This window comes from Tachysurus fulvidraco, chromosome 2 (assembly GCF_022655615.1).
Source record: "Tachysurus fulvidraco isolate hzauxx_2018 chromosome 2, HZAU_PFXX_2.0, whole genome shotgun sequence".
NCBI lineage: Eukaryota > Metazoa > Chordata > Actinopteri > Siluriformes > Bagridae > Tachysurus > Tachysurus fulvidraco.
In genome coordinates, this window is record NC_062519.1 from 6,860,672 (window position 1) to 6,879,781 (window position 19,110).

Below are 19,110 nucleotides of genomic sequence, written 5' to 3' on the forward strand. Positions count from 1 at the left end.
CTCTGGCAAAACTTGGATTTGGATAAAAAAAGACTAAACAATAACACTTTATATTCAATTTATTAATATTTAATTAGTACTTTTAACTAAACACTTTATGCTTTTTTATGCTAATGTTGCTTAATTAGACAAATTTGGAATAAAACAATATCTAGCCCTCTGAATCACCATGTCCCTTCCAAAATAACTTCACGGCAAGACACCCAATAATTGGCTGAATAGAACTGCAACATGGCCAAGCAAGTAAATGAAGCGGCAACTGATTAGCAAAAAATGTTCATCCAATCACATGACGTATGTGAGCTCATGATTGTGGAAGATGGTAGAAAAAGCCTTCCTCCTGGAGTGTTACGTTGCATGAGCAGGAGTTCAAAAATACAGATGAAGCAGATCAGATATTTCAGAGGAAGTGTGTGCTAACCAGAAGGGTTAGCTCTGGGTTGGGATTTCTAGCTGACCAAATTTGAGAAACAATGAGGAAAAATAAAGAAAATAGAGAAGCCACAGTCTGAACCACTGCATTATAGAGAGTTCCTCAGTGCCTGCAAATTTCTTCTTGAACATCTTTCTCAGGATCTCATGTTGTGTAACCATAAAACCCAGTATAACTGATGTAAAAAAAAAAGGGGGCAGCAGTAACCAAGGTGAAGCCAGAAGAAGATGTAAACAAGAAACAGGAGATAAGAGGCAACAGTATTCTTGTATGACAGAAGGCTTTGTGCTTACACTGTCCCATAAATCAATGTCCTCAAAGGTGGTGTTTCATTACAGTGTTTCGTCTACAAAAGCACCTGTTGATAAATGGCTTCAAACCCACTACAAAGCCGACATTTCAGAGACACCGACACGTGTTAATTGTCACTAACTTATTTATCACAATAAATAGAAAAGCCATTACGGCAAAGTTAACTTAACTTTTATTAATGGTCAGGCCAGATAAAGGAATCACAAAAGACAGCATTCTATGCTTTTATTTTTTAAATAACTTCCTTTATACTTTATACTTAAATATTGTCAGCATTTTATTTATGTATGTATGTATGTATGTATGTATGTATGTATGTATGTATGTATGTATGTATCTATCTATCTATCTATCTATCTATCTATCTATTTATTTTACCTTGAATTCATTGTCCTTGTCTTTGGGGACTTTGTGGAACGGCCGGTCGTAGCGAAAGCGACGCACGTTGTTCACTCGGTAGAAGCTTTTAATTCGTTCAGGCACACGGTCCATCTGAAGCACTTCAATGTTTTCTGGAACTGGAGATACAGCATAGATCTGCAAGTCTGGCAACATTTGTGTTAAGAAATTGTTTTTCTAGTTTGGTATGAATAAATCGAATCAGGAAAAGGAACAGTACTATACATTAATCATTGGTCTAAAATGATTGAAATACTAATACTACAGAATACTAACAGGGAAACACAAAATTTTCACTTTCAGAAGTTGAATTTCCAAAGTCCCCCATATCCTGACAGATATCCCATTTTTTCTTCATTGCTGAAGGATACACTGGGCATCACACTGCAAAATACCCTCATCTGGTTGGTTGGGATGTTGCATGGCAATTGCTTGAGGAAATTCTCCCAGCATCCTCTGCTGGAAGGCTTCAAGCCTCTCGTAGTCATGTCCACGGCAAACAAACTCCTTATTCTGTGCCAAGCCAAAAAAATAAAAATCTATATTCAGAATGAATGCAACTTTGTTTTGCAAATAAATACTTTTCTTATTTTTCATATTAAAACTACATTTAAATTCAACTCATTTTGCCTGTTAACCTAACCTGTGGCTTCGGGGGAAAATAACAGCACTCACTCACTGGCTCATTGGTTATGGATATAAATATTACCAAAAAGAGAGAAAGCAGATTACACGAGCTTACCCTGAGAAAGAAAGGAAATTTTCGACCGTAAAAGCCCACCCTGAAGAACTCGGGCTCCAGTCTCTGCTGCTCCATAATGTTATCATAGTAGGCAGCTTCCATTTTCTATATAATGAAAAAAAGACCAATATATTCTCTCATTCCCTCATCTATGCCTCATTCATGTATTTTTTGTTAAATCTCATGCATGAGTTAGTGCACCTTAAAGAACTATTTGCAGCTCTGTTGTGCTTTGCTCAATTTATATTCATTTGACTCACCCGGATCCAGCTGAGGCTTTGGTAGTCGTATAAGGATTCATATTGTAAGGCTAGCTCTCGGCAGAAAGGGATCCCGTACTCCCAGCACTGAGGACAGAGCACACAGCAAAATGCTTTTGGCTTACATGTATCATTTATAAACACAGAGCTCAAGCAACCATTCATGATGTGCTTAGAAGTTCTTTTCTGAAAACCAGCAAGGCTGAATTTATACATGACTATCTCCTCGAACAGGACTCATATCAGTACAGTGAGGAGGTCTTGAGGATATTTTATCAGCACTGTAGTGTTGACACATTCCTATTCAACACAGCTGAGTGAAAGCTTTTGTTGAAAAAGACAAAATTGAAACATTTTCTTAAACATTCAGAAAGAATGAGAAGCACACGATAGTTTCTTATTGTATGTGCATGTGTGTGCCAGTGTGTGTCTGTAGGTTTTGAGGTGTATAAATGGTATAAATTGACCCCTAAGACATTCTTTGTACTCTAGCTGTGTAAAGCCGTCATGAAAATAAAAACATAGAAAATCTTTTTTGATTGTTCTGGTCATTTTAGAAAAATTCATCAAATGAAGGGTTTGTTTTTTCTGCTCTTAAAATAGTCACAGGTCAATTTTGACCCAATTTTGACAACAACAAAAGGGTTACACTTTTTTTGTACTTATTTAAGTTAATTAACACCTCCAGCAAACTAACCAAGCAATTACCAATAATTAGTATTTATTTGTGCAGCAACACATAGTCATGACCAGGAACACGTTTTTCTTTATATGTAAGTTACTCACACACACTCACGGTCCAACAATCTCTGAATGTTGCAAAAAATAAATCAACGTTTTACAACTGTGCTGAACAGAAAACCTTCTCAGAATGCTTTATTATGCCAGGTTTCACTCCTGGCAGCCATGGACAGGAATCTGACACTACAATGAGGACAGAATACCAGAAACTGGACTGGGTAAGTGGTTGTACTGTATGTGTATATACTGTACATGCATGCATACTACTTGTCTATTTTGAAGACACATGAGCATCTCACATATATATGATTCTTCCCCAAACGATTGCCACAAAGTTGGAAGCACACTACAGCATAGAATGTCTTTGTATGCTGTAACAAACATTTCTCTCCCCTGGAACTAAGAAGCTCAAACCGGCTCACAAAGCATGCTCTAATCAAGACATGGTTTTCCAAACTTGGAGTATCCTGAGCAGAACCCTGACTCCTTCTGAATCCTAATGAAGATCTTCGAGATGATCTGGAGCACTGACTGAACCTCACACCTCCTCACCATACATCAGTGTCTGATCTCACTAATGCTCTTGAATAATCACAAATCTCTGCAACCACAATCGATAATCTAGTAGAAAGCCATTTTAATAGCAAAAGGGGATTCGGGAGTCAACGATGCATTGATGGGAGGTGTCCAGAAACTTGTGGACATGTAGTGTATGTTACAAAGGATTTTTTTGCCACAATATTAGCCTAACTGGTCAAACCATCCATGTATTAGACTTTTTCCTACATCTTTAATATAACAATGAGACTCAAACAAGAAGCTTCAGAAAAAATACCAAGATATTTCCCCTAAGAGTTCACCACTCTCCCATCTCCTCCTCCTCCTCCTCCTCCAAGCACATAAACAGTCTGCCTGTTTTTTCACTCTGAAGGCTCCCAGATATAAACAAGGCTCTTTCTCATAGACTTCCTACACCTGTAGCCATGACAACCAAGTCTAGAGAAAAGCAAAGGCATAAAGAAATCCTGAAAATGCCAAAATGATAAATTCCTACACTACTATGATGTGCTATTCACTATTCAGCAATGAGCCAGCTATTACCAGGTTATATTATTATATATTAAGACTTTGTAAATTGAGGCCAAACAAAGTTTTATGACAAAGTTAATCTGTAATAGACAGTACAGTATGTGTGGTGTGTGAAAAATAATCAGATGAGTGTATCACAAGCATTATTAATCGTTTAGATAATAACCTAAATGAAATGAAGCCAATTTGTTTTAAATCTATATCTATTTTGAATGACTCTGTATTTTGAGATAATTTTATTTATATAGCGTTTTCAACAATTCACATTGTTTCAAAGCAGCTTTAGAAGTATAGAAGTATAGAAACAGAATAAAAATTTGTTTAAGTTTAAAGTTTAAAATTAAGTTACTATAGATCTCTAACATCTATCCCTAACGAGCAAGGTGAAGGTGGTGAGGAAGAAAACGCCGAGAGGAACCAGGCTCAGTAAGGAACCCATCCTCGTTTAAGTGATAATGTACATGTAAATAATGTTCTTTCTACATCAGTTGAGTGGAATTGTGTAACCAAGAGCTCCTGGGGAGACTAATGGTTCATCGTAATTATGAAAAATATAAAAAATAAAATAAAAAATAGTTAAATATTAAAGCATTACCAATTTTAACAGAGCAAGATTTTCAGAGAAATGTTTAAAAAAATGTTCATATCTTTAAAGTAAATAGTGATCAATGTCTGCCCTAAGATGCCCCAAGTGCTTGTTCATAAGCTTGTAAAATTTGAATGTGTTAAATCCTAGGTAAGGTTATTCAAACCGAGGGAAAACATTTCACACTCATAGTCCTGGCTCATTTTATTTCAAAATTTGGGCAATAAAATTATTCATTTGTTTATACTCATTGAAAATGTCTTTTAAGCTGATTTAAGAGCTGTGCACTGGGAAACAAAAAAAGGGTTACGTTTCTGTTTTAGTGAAATAATCAACATTTTATGGTAACATTTTTAATCTGTTTTATTCCTTCACATCAAACAAATGGTTTTACTCTCTTTCTATTTTTCATTAATATTACAATAACTTGTACAGTGTTACATTTGACACTAGGGTACATTTCCTTCTCTTAAAGTGGATCTGTAATAAATAGAGTTAACCAATGTTAAATATATACCAACTATGTGCAAAACATTCTTATTTTACGGTAAGAGAAAGTGAAACCGATGCTTCAGCTTATCTTTGGATGCAGGGAAATCTGCGAAGATGAGAGCATCAAAAGATTAAAAGCTTACTGAAGTGAGATGGAGAAGGAGAGCTGAAGTGTCAATCCAGATTTATATGATGATTGGCTCATCTGCTATTTTTATTAGGAGTAAAAGAAGAAGACTGGTGTGATAAGACTGGTGAATAAAATTGTTTGTTTAAAATTGTTTGTTCCATAAGGGCTGTCTGGATTTGAAGTTTAACCTATATCCTATTTCATAACCTATTTGCATACAATGAATAAATCCCAGGCTTTGTGTGTGTGTGTGTGTGTGTGTGTGGGTGGGTGTCTTACCTTGCCCTTGTTGAAGTAGTGGATGACCTTGCGGCAGAGATCCTCTTTGCGATGCCACTCGCTCTGAGCCGGGTAGTGCAGAAACTCCCTCAGGGGCCGATCCTCCCACTGCAGCAGCTCCCAGTACAGGAGAAGAGTGAATGCCGCCTCTGTAGAGCAACAGACACATCAATCGTGATACGAAGCCTTAAGATTGACCACGCAACAGTTTTACACTTAAATTTTTTTATTTTTTTTATTTCAGGATATTTATTTATACACAGTTGCACTGAAATGAAAACCCGGACGTCTCCTCCTAGACCGTGCATTTAAATAAATTACTTTTAAGAACTACATTTAAAAAAAAGAATAGAAATAAAATCAACTGTGTAATATGTATAATAGTAACCGTAATCTGTGGGAAATATTTCAAAGTAAGTCATATATCATAATCGTCGCTCATTTAAACAGGAGTCAGACCTGCCATTTAAAAAAAGAAATAAAAGATGGACACAATACAAAGGTATCACAAAGCAACGTGTTATTGCCAGTCTGTTTTACTCACCTGTGTAGTTTTCTGCCTGCAGGTGCATGTCACACAGCTTGTGAATGTAACGGATGTACATCTCCTCCTTGTTTATCTCAGACTTATAGAAGTTCTGCGGAAAAACAAACCATCCTCAGACAGGAATCGATGAAAAAAAAAAACAGCCTGAAAATGCTAATCTTACTGAGAAATTATAAAAGATCTAATTAGTCACTGAGATATTGTTGGTTTGTCGCTCCTAGCTTAACTTAACTGTTAGCATTTTGTAGTAAAGAAAGGTTTTTACAGAATTTAAACTCACTAGCAAGTTGACAGTGCAGCCGATCTTCTTGTTTTCGGTCTCGTCTCCTTTCATGCAATCCCTGTCCACAGAAACCAGGATAATATATAATGTATATGTCATTTTTGTGAAAGGAACAGAATATGACATCCAAAAAAACATCCCAGTTTTCAGAAAATATTGAAGACACTGTCAAGAATGCAAAAACAGGAAAGTTTGATCCAAAGCCCACTGGTGTAATGTATTTGTGTGTGAGTGTATGCTTTAATTACTTGAAACAGATAAATTCTGCAAATCTTGTTTATCAATTTTATTTAGCTACAAGCGTTTTAAAATGACATTCTGAATTTGGTACTCATACAGAATATAACATCCGATTAATGTTAACTTTAACACCTGTAAACTAGTAAAATGAACACCTGTAAAATGACTAGCTAGGATATAATGGCTATGTAGGCTATGTACTAACTAAACTGAAAGACATCAAAATCTATATGATTGAATTAAGCATTAACCGCAAGTGGAATGGAACATGAGCTTTTTTTAAATGAATGAAATGAAATTATGGCATAGATGCCTTTATTATCGCCACATATACTGTACATGAAATTCTTCGGATATCCCAATTGAGGAAGTTGGGGTCAGAGCACAGGGGCAGAGCTGTGGCAGCTTGTGCTGGCAGTGGCAACAGTGGCAGCTTGTGCTGGGGTTTGAACCCCGACCATCTAAACGTCATCCCAGATTATTAACCACCTGAGCCAAATTCTCCCACCACTTTTGTGCTATGTCGTCACAACCATTGAAAAGAAAGAAAAAGCATGGAATCTTCTCTTTAACTTGATAAAGACTAACTATTTGATCATGTTTAAATGTGTTGCATCTGTAAAGCATTAGGATGACTAGTAAATTCATACTGTCCAAAAAGTTTGCTAGGCAAGTCAGCGATGCATGGAAACTAGCTAATAACAGAATAATTATTGATTGAACTAGCATATCATTTATTTTATATTCAGTATATATAGTATATAGTATATATACTCCCTGTAGTAAAAGTAAATAATAACATAATAGAATAATAATAATCGAAATACATGACCTGAACAGTAGCAGCGGGATAACAAATAGAGAAAATATGAAAATGTATAAATGATTATAGATGAATAAATGTAGTATATATTTAGTGTGTAGTGTGTATATATAGTATGCAGTATGATTATTTTAAATAAGGTGCAGATGTGTGCAAGTGTGTCAAAATAATGGTGCAATATGTAAATACACGCTGTGCAGAAAAGCCGGCGGAGGTAGTAAATGTAGGGATGGAAAAGTCTAGAACCCTAAAATCCCTACAACAAAAATTGCCCAAATTGATCTTGAGCTGTCTACCAAATGTCAACATTGAGTTAGAACATGCCTTGAACACAGTATTCTTGGAAATGTTTTGATAGATTAGCAAATACCGGAAGAAACGTAAATTCTGTGAAGATGTGACAACATTTGAATAACAGCATTTCCTCTAGTATAGAGGATAGAGGACATTTAGATCATATCTACATTATGATCACCTGCCAATGTTGTATCCATGGTAACATGGCTGACATTGCCACTATAAATCCCACCTGTAATCCAGGAGTCTTTCCATAAGCCGAGTGACTGATGTAACGAAAGAGATGCCTGTCTCACGCCACGTCTCCTGCTCGATCTTCTCCAACAAACTAGACAACAATAAAACGTACTGTATTGTCAGGCTTCTTGGTGTAGAAAAGCTAAAGTGACTGACTTTCTTCAGAGAGCATCACGACGTAACACACAAAAAAAGATGGTATTAGTATTATCAGGGATCTAAAGTGGTTAGTGTTATCTTACCTGGGATAGGGTCCAAAAAGCTGAGTACTACAGTCCCGCAGCACAAAATCAAACACATTGAGGTTGTTAATTTTGTTTAATGCTACAGAAAACATGTTAGAATGTAGCAGTCTGTCTTATTTAATAAGCCCATGATTAATAAATAAAAATGATAAAACTGCACAATATTAAAGGCGAGGTGCACAAAGTTTGAAAAATGCTTCAAAAAACTGAGTCAGGCCGAATAACAAAACAAACGTGTAGCCAATGAGCAGAAAGGGGTGTGTCAATATGCGGCAGAGAGAGTGTTCAGTGTGCATGTCTGACATTAGCCCGAAAGCGACCGAAACATTGACATGGCGGATATCTCTTCCGCTACCTCTGCCTCTGGTTGTAGGTGTTGAACGTCGTGTTCCGCGTGAAACAGAGCACAGTACTACAAAAACACATTTGTATCACCATAGTATTACTCATTGAGTTCATTTATTGATGATGTCATACGTTGTTGAGGGGTGTCACCACTCGTCCAGCTGCCCCAGCAGGTTCTGCCATAATAGTTGCCTGGGTTGCATATGTATGTGTGGGGCAGAGCTATCAAAACAGGGGTGACACCCGTTTGTTTGTTTTGGTGATTTCAAATGTCAGCATTAATTTTCAGAGATCGTGCACCCTGCCTCTAAAACCTGCACAAAATGAAGTGAAGTGACATACGGCTAAGTACGGTGACCCATACTCAGAATTTGTTCTCTGCATTTAACCCATCCAAAGTGAGCACACACAGCAATGAACACACACCGTGAACACACACCCGGAGCAGTGGGCAGCCATTTATGCTGCGGCACCCAGGGAGCAGTTGGGGGTTTCAGTGCCTTGCTCACGGGCACCCGAGACTCGAACCCACAACCTTCGGGTTACAAGTCAGACTCTCTAACCATTAGGCCACGACTGCCTAATATATTATATTATATTAAATTATATTATAACTATTATTAATTGATAATAAAACCTGCTTGTCGATTTACATTCACCGCATTGCTGTTTTGCACACCACATTTCAATACCTCATCAAACCACTGCGATTACACAAGTGTTGATATGTTTACTTGAGCACACTCTGTTAGAATCCTATATTTTTGCACAATGTACTGTATAATATACAGCATGCAAACTGGTCGGTGCTATTACATATTTTGTGTATTTCAATTTCAATTCATTTATTTGTATAGCCCTTTTAACAATTTCCCATTGTCTCAAAGCAGCTTTACCCAAGTAAGAAAAAAAATAGAATAAAAATAAATTAATTAATATATACCTGTACAATTAAAGTTTAAAATTGATTTAAAAAAGATTAACTTAAAGTTTAAAATACTATATATCTTTCCCTATCCCTAATGAGCGAGCTGGAGGTGACGGCGGCAAGGAAAATCTCCCTGAGAGGACAAGAGGAAGAAACCTTGAGAGGAACCAGGATCAGAAGGTAACCTCATCCTCATTTGGGTGACACTCTGCAGTAAATAGTGAAAATGGAAATAATGTCCTTTTTACAACAGTTTATAATAGTGCAACCGAGAGCTCCTGAGGAACTAATGGGTCATCGTAAACTCTGAGTTCAGTGCAGAACTGATTGTTGATAAAGACCAGACCATACAGCTGACTGACACAACATTGGTTCAAAAGAAGGCAGGATATTCGTCCTGTAGTGTTTCGCATTGTTTTTCTCACACTTTATGTGGCTAGGACAGCTTGGACAATTAAAGATTCTTGACGTGACTTGACTTGAATATGAGGATTTTGATCCTAAATTTCCTACAATCAGAGATTGTTTTAAGCTTTATTGATCCAGGAAGTCTCTTGAGATTAGTTGAGTAATATCTCTTTTAACCGAGAGTCTTTTAGACTCAAAATGGCCTCACAATTGCACACACGTTTTATACACACACACACACCAACATGTTCTTATTTACAAGATACAGTATTACAACAGTTCCACACTGCATGAGATATAAAGTGAAACAGAACTATGAATTTATATCTCATATATTAAAACCCTGTCAGTGACTTGAGGTATTAAATAAATCTTTCAGTGATTCTTAAGGTGAAATAATATATTTTAATATTAAAAACATCTACAGCAATGTGACATTAAATATTTCTAGCGTTCCCCTTTTAAAGGTTTTTATGTCCAGTCAGCTTTTCTATCAAACCGTGAGCATGTTCTCTATCCAGTTGAGCGCATCAAATTACCCAGAACAACTTAAACTAGTGAACACACACATTTTATTTAGAATCTGCTTTAAGTTGTGCGCATTACTTTCGTACTTAATCTATAAATATATGGTACAAAATAATAGGCTGGGCTGGATCGTAGGTTATTTTGTTTATTTTATTTTTTTATAATAGTGTTAATTAAGTTAATTAAGTGTTACAGCTGTGTGAAAAAGTGTTTGCCCCCTTCCTGATTTTTTATTTGTTTGCATCTTTATCACACATTAATGTTTCAGAACATCAAACAAATTTAAATATTAGTCAAAGATAACACAAGTAAACACAAGCGCTGTAATAGACTCATCGCAAGTTATCACAAACGCTTGATTGCAGTTCTTGATGCTAAGGGTGGCCCAACCAGGTATTAGGTTTAGGGGCAAACACTTTTTCACACAGAGCCATGAAGGGTTGGATTTTGTTTTCTCTTAATAATAAAAACCTTCCTTTAAAAATGTTGTGTTTACTTGTGTTATCTTTGACTAATATTTAAATTTGTTTGATGATCTGAAAGATTAAAGTGTGACAAACATGCAAACAAATAAAAAATCAGGAAGGGGCAAACACTTTTTCACACCACCGTATATATTATATATAAAAGCCATATTGTTAAATTCAACCAAATTTTCAGTGATGATTATGAATGAGGAGTATAACGCAGCAAAATAGTATTTACTTAGTTACGCTCACTGTCGTCTCCTTCATTCATCATTGTGTTATTTTCCATTTCCTCTTGGTTTTATTTGACAGCGAAAGAGAAATCTTTGATCCCTATTTTCTTTGTGTGTGTGTGTGTGTGTGTGTGTGTCTCTGAACGTACAGCAACCCAAAAAGCTCTCTGTAGTTCTCGTCTCCTTTACCCTCAGACACTAGACTGTCCAGCTTGTCTATGAGCTCTGCCTCCACCTAAAAACACACACAGTAGAGAGGTTAAGATCTATAAGGTCTGAGAGCTTCATTCGGTTGCAGTAAAACCTACAGACGATCCAGATTTTTTATGCTTTTTCGTCACAAAGCTGTTAAAGAAGCCTCGCCTGTTTGAAGTTGCCGTTCTTGCGCTGTTCCCAGTCCATCATGTCGTGGAAGATGGGAATCATGATGTTCCTGACCTCACTTTGAGGCACCAGGGTCACACCCAGGAAGGGTCCAATCATTCCTGGGATAAAGTGGATCTTATTTTCACCTGGAGAAAAATGAATAAAGAAAAACAATGCAAAGTGAATTAAAACACCGTGACTTGATGTACTGTAGTGTTTATGAACATTTTGTCTGCTTAGAGAAAGAAATATATAAGATTTTATCTGTTCTTTTTTATTTTATTGGTTAGAACTGCATTTACTACCATGACTATCAAGTGCCATAACAAATAGCGACTTATACTGTAATTACTTCAATCTCCAAAAATACTTAAAAGTCACTGCACCGACATTGTACAGTGTAGGAACCTGCCAGTTTTAGTTTGTCAATGTTCCATTTACTCACAAAGTGAAGCACATATCTGGAATTGATGCCCAGTCAGGCAATCCAGGATGTGAAATTGAATTAAGATACATGATTATTTATGAATATGAAGACATTAAGACCTCTCAGATATTTTTTCATTTTCATCTATAGAGGTCAGTATTGCTTTTCTAAATAATGAGTGAGAGAGAGAAAGCCTGTGTGTGTGTGTGTGTGTGTGTGTGTGTGTGTGTGTGTGTGTGTGTGAGAGAGAGAGAGAGACAGACAGACAGACAGACAGACAGACAGACAGATAGAGAGTAAAATTATAAGCAGACACTCACCAAGATTTTGCCACATGCTGAATAACTCATAGGCCATCATGACTCTCATATCGCCGTACCTGACAAAAAAAAAAAAAGAAAAGAAAAAAAAGAAGCTGATATTATATCTTTATTATCCTTAAAAGTGAACAATCTTTAGTGAGACAGTACAGAGGTGAACAAACACAAAGGTCACAGTACATCTTCAAGCTAATTTTACATTACTGTTGAAGTCTCGATTCTGATTGGTCAGAAGGTGTTGAATCATTTTCTACAACACCAGCCTTGACAGTAGTGCTAGCTGCAGGGCAAAATATATGGGATCAGAATTGTTTCGGTATTCTGAATAAATATACTATGATCCACAAATAAATATAAAGAGTTTCACAAATATTTTTTAAATCAACAAATGCACAATAAGCAAACCGTAAATATATGTTACAAATTCCACAAAAAGAAATGAAATTCACAAATAAATAAAATGTGATTTGCAAATAAAAAAATATTTATATATATATATATATATATATATATTTAATTGTATTTATTTGTGAATGGGTCCTGCTCAGTTGTGAATCGAGTTCTGTGCATTTGTGGATCACTGCACGCTTTTGTGGATTGCGTTCTGTGCATTTGTGAATTTGAAACATTTCTAACGCCAAGACGTGCACAAGACCAATCGTGGCGCTGACCAATCGTGGCACATGATTGGTTGGAGGTAGAGGCACGAGACCGTTGTCCGATTGGCTGGAGTAGACGGTGGGTGGAGTCCACCTATTTGTGGATTCTTGTGCACGTCTTGGCGTTAGAACACATACTTGAAACTGATATTATGTAACACAGACAGAATTAAAGCTGCAAGGTTCCATTTGTATGCTTTTGGTTTCTCTGTAAAAAGAAAAGCTGCATTTTTTTCGGTCTTATTAACTTTAATAAAGAGATGACAACAAAGGCTGATGAGGAAATAACTGTTTAAAGCTATTATAATATAAGTAAAGTAATATCAAGAGCTAACTTGTTTCACAGACATTCCATAACATTTAATTGTGTCCCGAAACTTATAAAATACACAATTTGGTGTACAATAATTAGCCAATTCTGAAACACACTGGTAAATTGCTGTGGTATCATCTACTTTTCCCATTAGGGGTTGCCACAGTGAATCATCAGCTTCCACCTAACTCTCTCCTTGGCATCCTCTACTCTCTCACCAATTAACTTCATGTCCTCATTTAACACATCCATACATCTCCTCTTTGGCCTTCCTCTTGACCTCTAACCTTGCAGCTCCACCTCCAATATCCTTCTGCTCTCACTACTTACTACTAGGTTAATCTAGCCACATGGGTTGCAAGCAGGGGTTTCTGTGAAACCATGGCTAATTGTAAACGCTGGGCAAACAGAATCCTGGGTTATCTTGTTTCACACTGCCCATAATTTACCCAAGGTTAATCCTGGCCCTTCATAATCTGATGCTTAATAATATACATTCCTAAACCCTGGGTTATCCTTCTTAATTGAATATTTGTGACATCAACAACCGTGATTGGTTAATACACTGTGCGACCACTTTGAATAACAGCCTGTCTAACGCTTTCACGTTAATGAGAAAAATGATGGCATGTAAATCTGTTTTAAAAATCTGTAAGAATAAAACTTTCTCCCCTTTGTGTTTTATGTCGACATTTATTATTATTTTTTTTCCTGATGCAACTGCATGGCTTCTGTTCGGTTACTGATTGGGTGTCTGTTGCTATCTAGCATCTAGCCGTAGCACCATTCTAACTCCACGTCGGTTCAGGGCGTACACGCTGGGTTAACACTGCAAAAGTGTTGCTAACAATGCGTCTGAGCAGGATTTCATAACACGGGGAAAAGGTGGTGCTAAATGTGCTTTAAATTTAATTTATTGGGAAAAGCTCCTCTACCTGGGTTAAAAGTATAGTTCAGAATGACGATAATCTGAGCTTAAGTGCCTTGTGAAAATTTCTTAAAGCTTTTTCTTTAAGTTCTGGTTTTATGTTGGATAGTCTGTTGGCTATTTACTGTATTGTATTATATTATATTATATTATATTATATTATATTATATTACAAATTTGTGGCTGTAAGATTTAATAAGCCAAGGGCAAAAACGACGAGAGGATATATCAGGACACTGCCTTAGAGAGTCTGTTGTTCTGTTTATATGCAAGGCTAATCTGAGCTCTAAAGTGAGTGTGTGCTTGGCTTTGGGAAAGCAAACATGATGATTAACATGCCTTCTGTGAAAATGTATGCAGTATTTTCAGACCCACACAACCACAAAACTTCTTCAGGAACAAGCAATTAATCATAAGCCACTTAATTATATTTACCAGGATGCATATATTGTATATAAATGCGTATATTGTACCTGATACCGTATGAATGCACTTAAGGAGGTATAAGCATGTTAAAATTTCATGCTAGTATGTCATAAATCCTTTATACTGTGCTTAAAATAAACACTCAGTTGATACAGATGATGAGGATGAATGCCTGCATGCGTTTTTTTCCTAACACACAAACACAGACTTAAAGACAAGCTATAGCTTATGTTTCGACTTTCTTTTTTTTATACTGACTGTTCACGATCAGTCCCTGTTGTTCCATCACTTCTGCACTTTTATTATTCTATTGTTCATTAGCAGACATTTTAAATGGCATTTTATTTCTTTGCCTCAATTGAAAATTTATAGTGCTTTATTTATAATGAGAGTTCTTTACAGAGTTGTTCAGAAAGGCAGAAAACACGCAGTGACATCCCGCTGAGGTCGGAAAGCCGTGGGGTCTCTTGAGTCATTAAAGTAACTCAGTTTAATTTTGGATGGGTGCAGCGAAAGCGCTGAAGAGAAATGCTACCCGGACCACCCTGAACATACACACACACACAAATAAGATAAAAATAAATGAAAGGAAAAAAGAAACAAACTGTTGTGATGTCAAGGGTTTTTGAATGTACACATTAAGACATTGGTAGCTGCTTTAGGAGGACATGGGCTAGCAGCATATCAGATTATGCTGTTTGTATTCTACAGCATCTTTAGCCTGATTTGATCCGGGTTTGAGCTTTCCTGCAGCTCGCGATCAGAAATGATTATTGACATGGATGATCTGATGCTGTAAGCAAGTAAACAAGTTGATCTTATGCCTTCAGATGGCCCTCCAGACTGATCAATGTTTTTCCAGTACACCAGAACTGAGCTCTCCGATGTATGCTTGGATTGTATTGGATTTGCTTTGGATGAGCAACTGAGAACAGCGTCAAGAAGTGCAGCACTAAAAGAAGCTTGACGTGGCAGCAAAATGTTCCATCTTTGGTTCAAACTTTTTGTGCAAATTTGTGTGTAAATCTTTACCAAAGGCTAACCTAAACTAAAAGTAGATGTACAAATTTGATGTACAAATGTAGTGTGTATACTAGATGTACAAATTTGACCTATAAAGTACCAAGCTTGTTTTTTTGTGACCTTTGACATGTAGAAAGGCTCCAAATTTTTTGCTGAGACTTGACAACCAGCAACCAGTTAAGCATATATCATTTAGTCTTACTTGTCTAGAATCTTCTTCCTCTTGGACGGGGTTAAGGTCTCCAGCTGCAGACTGGGTTGGTTGATGTACAGTACTGCCAGACTGAAATAAGAGTTCCAAACCTGAAGTAAAAAAGTATCCATATCAATAATATGTATGTGCACTCAATTTCAAACAATCTGGAAAAAGTAGTTGTGAGAAACTGTTTGTGAGAAGAAATATTTGGAAAAACTGATTTCAAGACTTTTGGCTATTAGCTTCACTTTTTTTGGTAGCAGTAGCTCCAGAGCAAAGCTAAAAATACAAACTTAGGCCAAGTTTCTAAACTCTGGCATTTTTTTTTTTACATTTACATTTATTTATTTATTTATTTATTTATTTATTTATTTATTTATTTCACAGTTAGTTTAGATATATTAAGAAATTTACACCATCCCCTCATATGTCCCTCTATAATCCATACAATCAGTGCCATATAATCAGCCAGTAATTTTATTGGCTAGAATTTATGAAGAATTAACTTTCATATTAAAAACTACAAACAGTAATTGTACAGCCCTCTATAGACAATCATTTCCCCCTCTTAAACAACCTTGCTAAATTATTCAGTTCATTTAGCTTTTGCTGTGTGTAACTCTCTCTGCCTCATGAAGCCATCTGTCGCATGCAGGGTGGACAGTCTGTCACCATTGCTGTGTGTGTGTATGTGTGGAGGGTAATCCCTGACCTGCTGTGTTCTGCTCAAGTTCACCTTACTAATCAAAGTCACACACCTTAAAGTCAAAGTCAGCATCCGTGAAGTTTTTGTGTAGAGCAGGAGAGAGATACTGCACGGTGGTTACAATGATGCTGCAAAAGATGTGTAGAAGAAAATGCATTAAAGGAGCAATTAGTCAGTTCCGAGCCCTCTGCTGTTTACAAGATGAAATGCGATTGCAAAGAAAACAGAGAAAAAAAAATCATAATAAAATTCCCCTTAGCCTTGTGAGTTGCTTTTAATAGAATGATGCAGAGCTTTCTTAAGAAGCTTAGTTTTAGCGGGGCTCATTTCTGGGTCAGAAAAAATGACAAAGAGAAGCCTAAATTGATGAAGCTACCAACATTTACTACATGCTAATACTCAGAATTATGGTTATAAACACACTTTAAAGCATTACAAAATGCAGCTTTTGTCCTTGAACTCCTTGAATATTTGAGAAAGGCAGAAGGCATTTTGTATCTAAGTCCTAGAAAAAAAGGAATGTTTTGGAAAAAAAAGAGAAATGAAGCACAGGCTCTCGCTAAAATAAACTACGATTCTTTCATAAGGAACCAACAAAACCCTGTCTAATGCAATGATGCCAATTCCCAGAAGACCAAGCAAGTTCAGAATGCATCACATGCCATTAGCCAGCAAAAGATGAGAAAAAAAAACGAAGGAATGCAGGAAGAGACAAGATGGAAAAAGTGGGAGAGAAGAAGGGAGAGGGAGGGGGTCTCTCACTTGCTGGTCAGGAGCCGCATCACGTTCCAGTCTCTGGGGAAAATGCCGAGTTTCATCAAGTTGCGGAAAACACAGAAAATCTTGAGTAAGAACTCCTAAAAAGATGGATAGAGAAAGAGGGAGAGTGCAAACAGATAGAATACATTACAATGAGCTTAATGAGCTTGAACTAATGATTTGCATCATATTTTTCGGTTTTGATTCTCGGTTACTACAGCGCTATTCTGAAATAGACATTCTTCTAACAGACATACTATACTTCCTTATCTCTTTTACAAGAGTAATAGTAAAAAGTAATCTAGGAGTAAAATCTATTTATATTATGACAAAGTTACTAATAGAAATGATAATTAGTGGCATTTTAGAAATGATGTGTTTGTGTGAGGCAAATTTAGGCATCTACTGAATAAAGTGTACGGAAATAAAGGTTTTACGAATGAATTCCTGTCAGAAATTACAATTCAGTCTTGGGGTTGTGAAGGGTTCGTGTCATGGGTTGTTAAAGGTTCTTTGGATGGTTAACGGTCTTTGCCTTCGAAATGCATTTCTACTTTGCCAACAGAGAAATGCTGGATAGCAAAGGGTGGTGTCAACACATTGTGCACTGCAGTATCCATGCTACGGTCGGTTTTTATTAACCTACATGGCAGGTATACATGATAAACGGCCATTAAGGGTAGATACGCAATAAACTGTCATCTCAATGTATGGTTAGTGTATAACAGAAGAGAATCAATGATTTTGTGTCCCGCTTGATTTCACGCTCATGATATTCTTGAGAAACTTGCTTGGTTTCTTCAACTGACCTTTAATTCCTCTTTGCTTTGGAAGTTGTCCAAAAGGTGTTGAAAGTGAATGTCTGTCATTTGGCGGAGAAGGGACAACAGGCAGGACACGTATTCACCCTGCAAATCAAAAAGCACCAGAGCAGTAGTGAACCAATCATATTGTTCCCATGGCTTTCAAATGGCCAAACAAACACATGCAAATTGTGAAGGGGAAGGGTGGAAGGGTAGCTCATGGGAGAGATTGGCGGATTAGGATGTGGATGCTGAAAGTATTGACACTGAAACATCTAACAGAAAGTGGAAATAAAGTAGAAAATTATATATATTTGTATAAATCGGTTTTATTAAGCCTAATTTTACTCACAAAACAAGCATTAAAGTTTGTACTCCTAAAAAACAAGAAGACTCCGAAACAATAAAAGAATCAAAGATTATATAATTACAAAACACACACTGAGATGTGACAAAGGTATGCTGTGTAAAAGACAACACAAAGTTTCTGGTATGGTATACAGAGATGGGTGTCAGAAGAGTCTGGGAAGAAAAATGGAGGAAGGGAGAATGGAGGATTTGGTGGAAGTAGAAGAATCAGATTTGTTAGTTACTAACAGTGATCTCAGCCGTGCACTGTGGGCAGCGCTGGCCTCTTACCGCCTCCTGAGCTTGTGACTTGCTCATGATGGTGAGCAGGGTCTGTAACAGAACATCCAACAAGCTCTCCACCACCATTTCCACCTCTTCCTGCACTGATGTCTCCTACAGCGACAAAGAAACATAAAAACTGTCACACTAAGCAGTCAAGGAACCATGACAAACACCTAGAATTGGATTGCCAAAATTTGTTGAGTATGGAATAATTCAATTAACACAAGTTAGCTCAAACAACACAGTTAAGCCTCCATGTGTTGGAGTTGTTAAAGCATGAAAATGGTAGACCCTTGGTAGGCAAGTGTAGACAAGCAGGCATGTTTATTTTTCTGTTAAAGTAATCAATATTCAATAATCAAAAATTCAAATGTTGTTTATTTGTTTGTTATTTTTTTACCTTTGAATTCAAGCATTTCATCAAAATTCTAATTATTCAAAATATTCACAAAATACTTTGTCTGTTTTTTTCTGTTTTTCTAATGTGTATTTCAAAAACACAGAGCA

At 36.6% G+C, this 19,110-nt stretch overlaps 1 protein-coding gene across 7 annotated transcripts in view; it reads right to left on the bottom strand.

The window, feature by feature from the left end:
• The window catches only part of dock3 (dedicator of cytokinesis 3), a 204,521-nt gene that overhangs the window by 15,385 nt on the left and 170,026 nt on the right, over positions 1-19,110 (bottom strand). For 5 of the 7 annotated variants that reach the window (XM_047810266.1, XM_047810265.1, XM_047810264.1 and 2 more), the window contains 17 exons: positions 18,568-18,714; positions 17,977-18,075; positions 17,171-17,265; positions 16,461-16,536; positions 15,709-15,809; positions 12,158-12,216; positions 11,408-11,556; positions 11,194-11,279; positions 8,133-8,159; positions 7,886-7,981; positions 6,291-6,351; positions 6,008-6,101; positions 5,464-5,612; positions 2,147-2,233; positions 1,887-1,991; positions 1,516-1,657; positions 1,124-1,290 (listed from right to left, as the gene is read on the bottom strand). In XM_047810266.1, the coding sequence (XP_047666222.1) occupies positions 1,124-1,290; positions 1,516-1,657; positions 1,887-1,991; positions 2,147-2,233; positions 5,464-5,612; positions 6,008-6,101; positions 6,291-6,351; positions 7,886-7,981; positions 8,133-8,159; positions 11,194-11,279; positions 11,408-11,556; positions 12,158-12,216; positions 15,709-15,809; positions 16,461-16,536; positions 17,171-17,265; positions 17,977-18,075; positions 18,568-18,714 (1,740 nt within the window). The remainder of the gene's footprint in view (positions 1-1,123; positions 1,291-1,515; positions 1,658-1,886; positions 1,992-2,146; positions 2,234-5,463; positions 5,613-6,007; positions 6,102-6,290; positions 6,352-7,885; positions 7,982-8,132; positions 8,160-11,193; positions 11,280-11,407; positions 11,557-12,157; positions 12,217-15,708; positions 15,810-16,460; positions 16,537-17,170; positions 17,266-17,976; positions 18,076-18,567; positions 18,715-19,110) is intronic. The other 2 variants (XM_047810263.1, XM_047810261.1) reach the window with 2 other exon arrangements.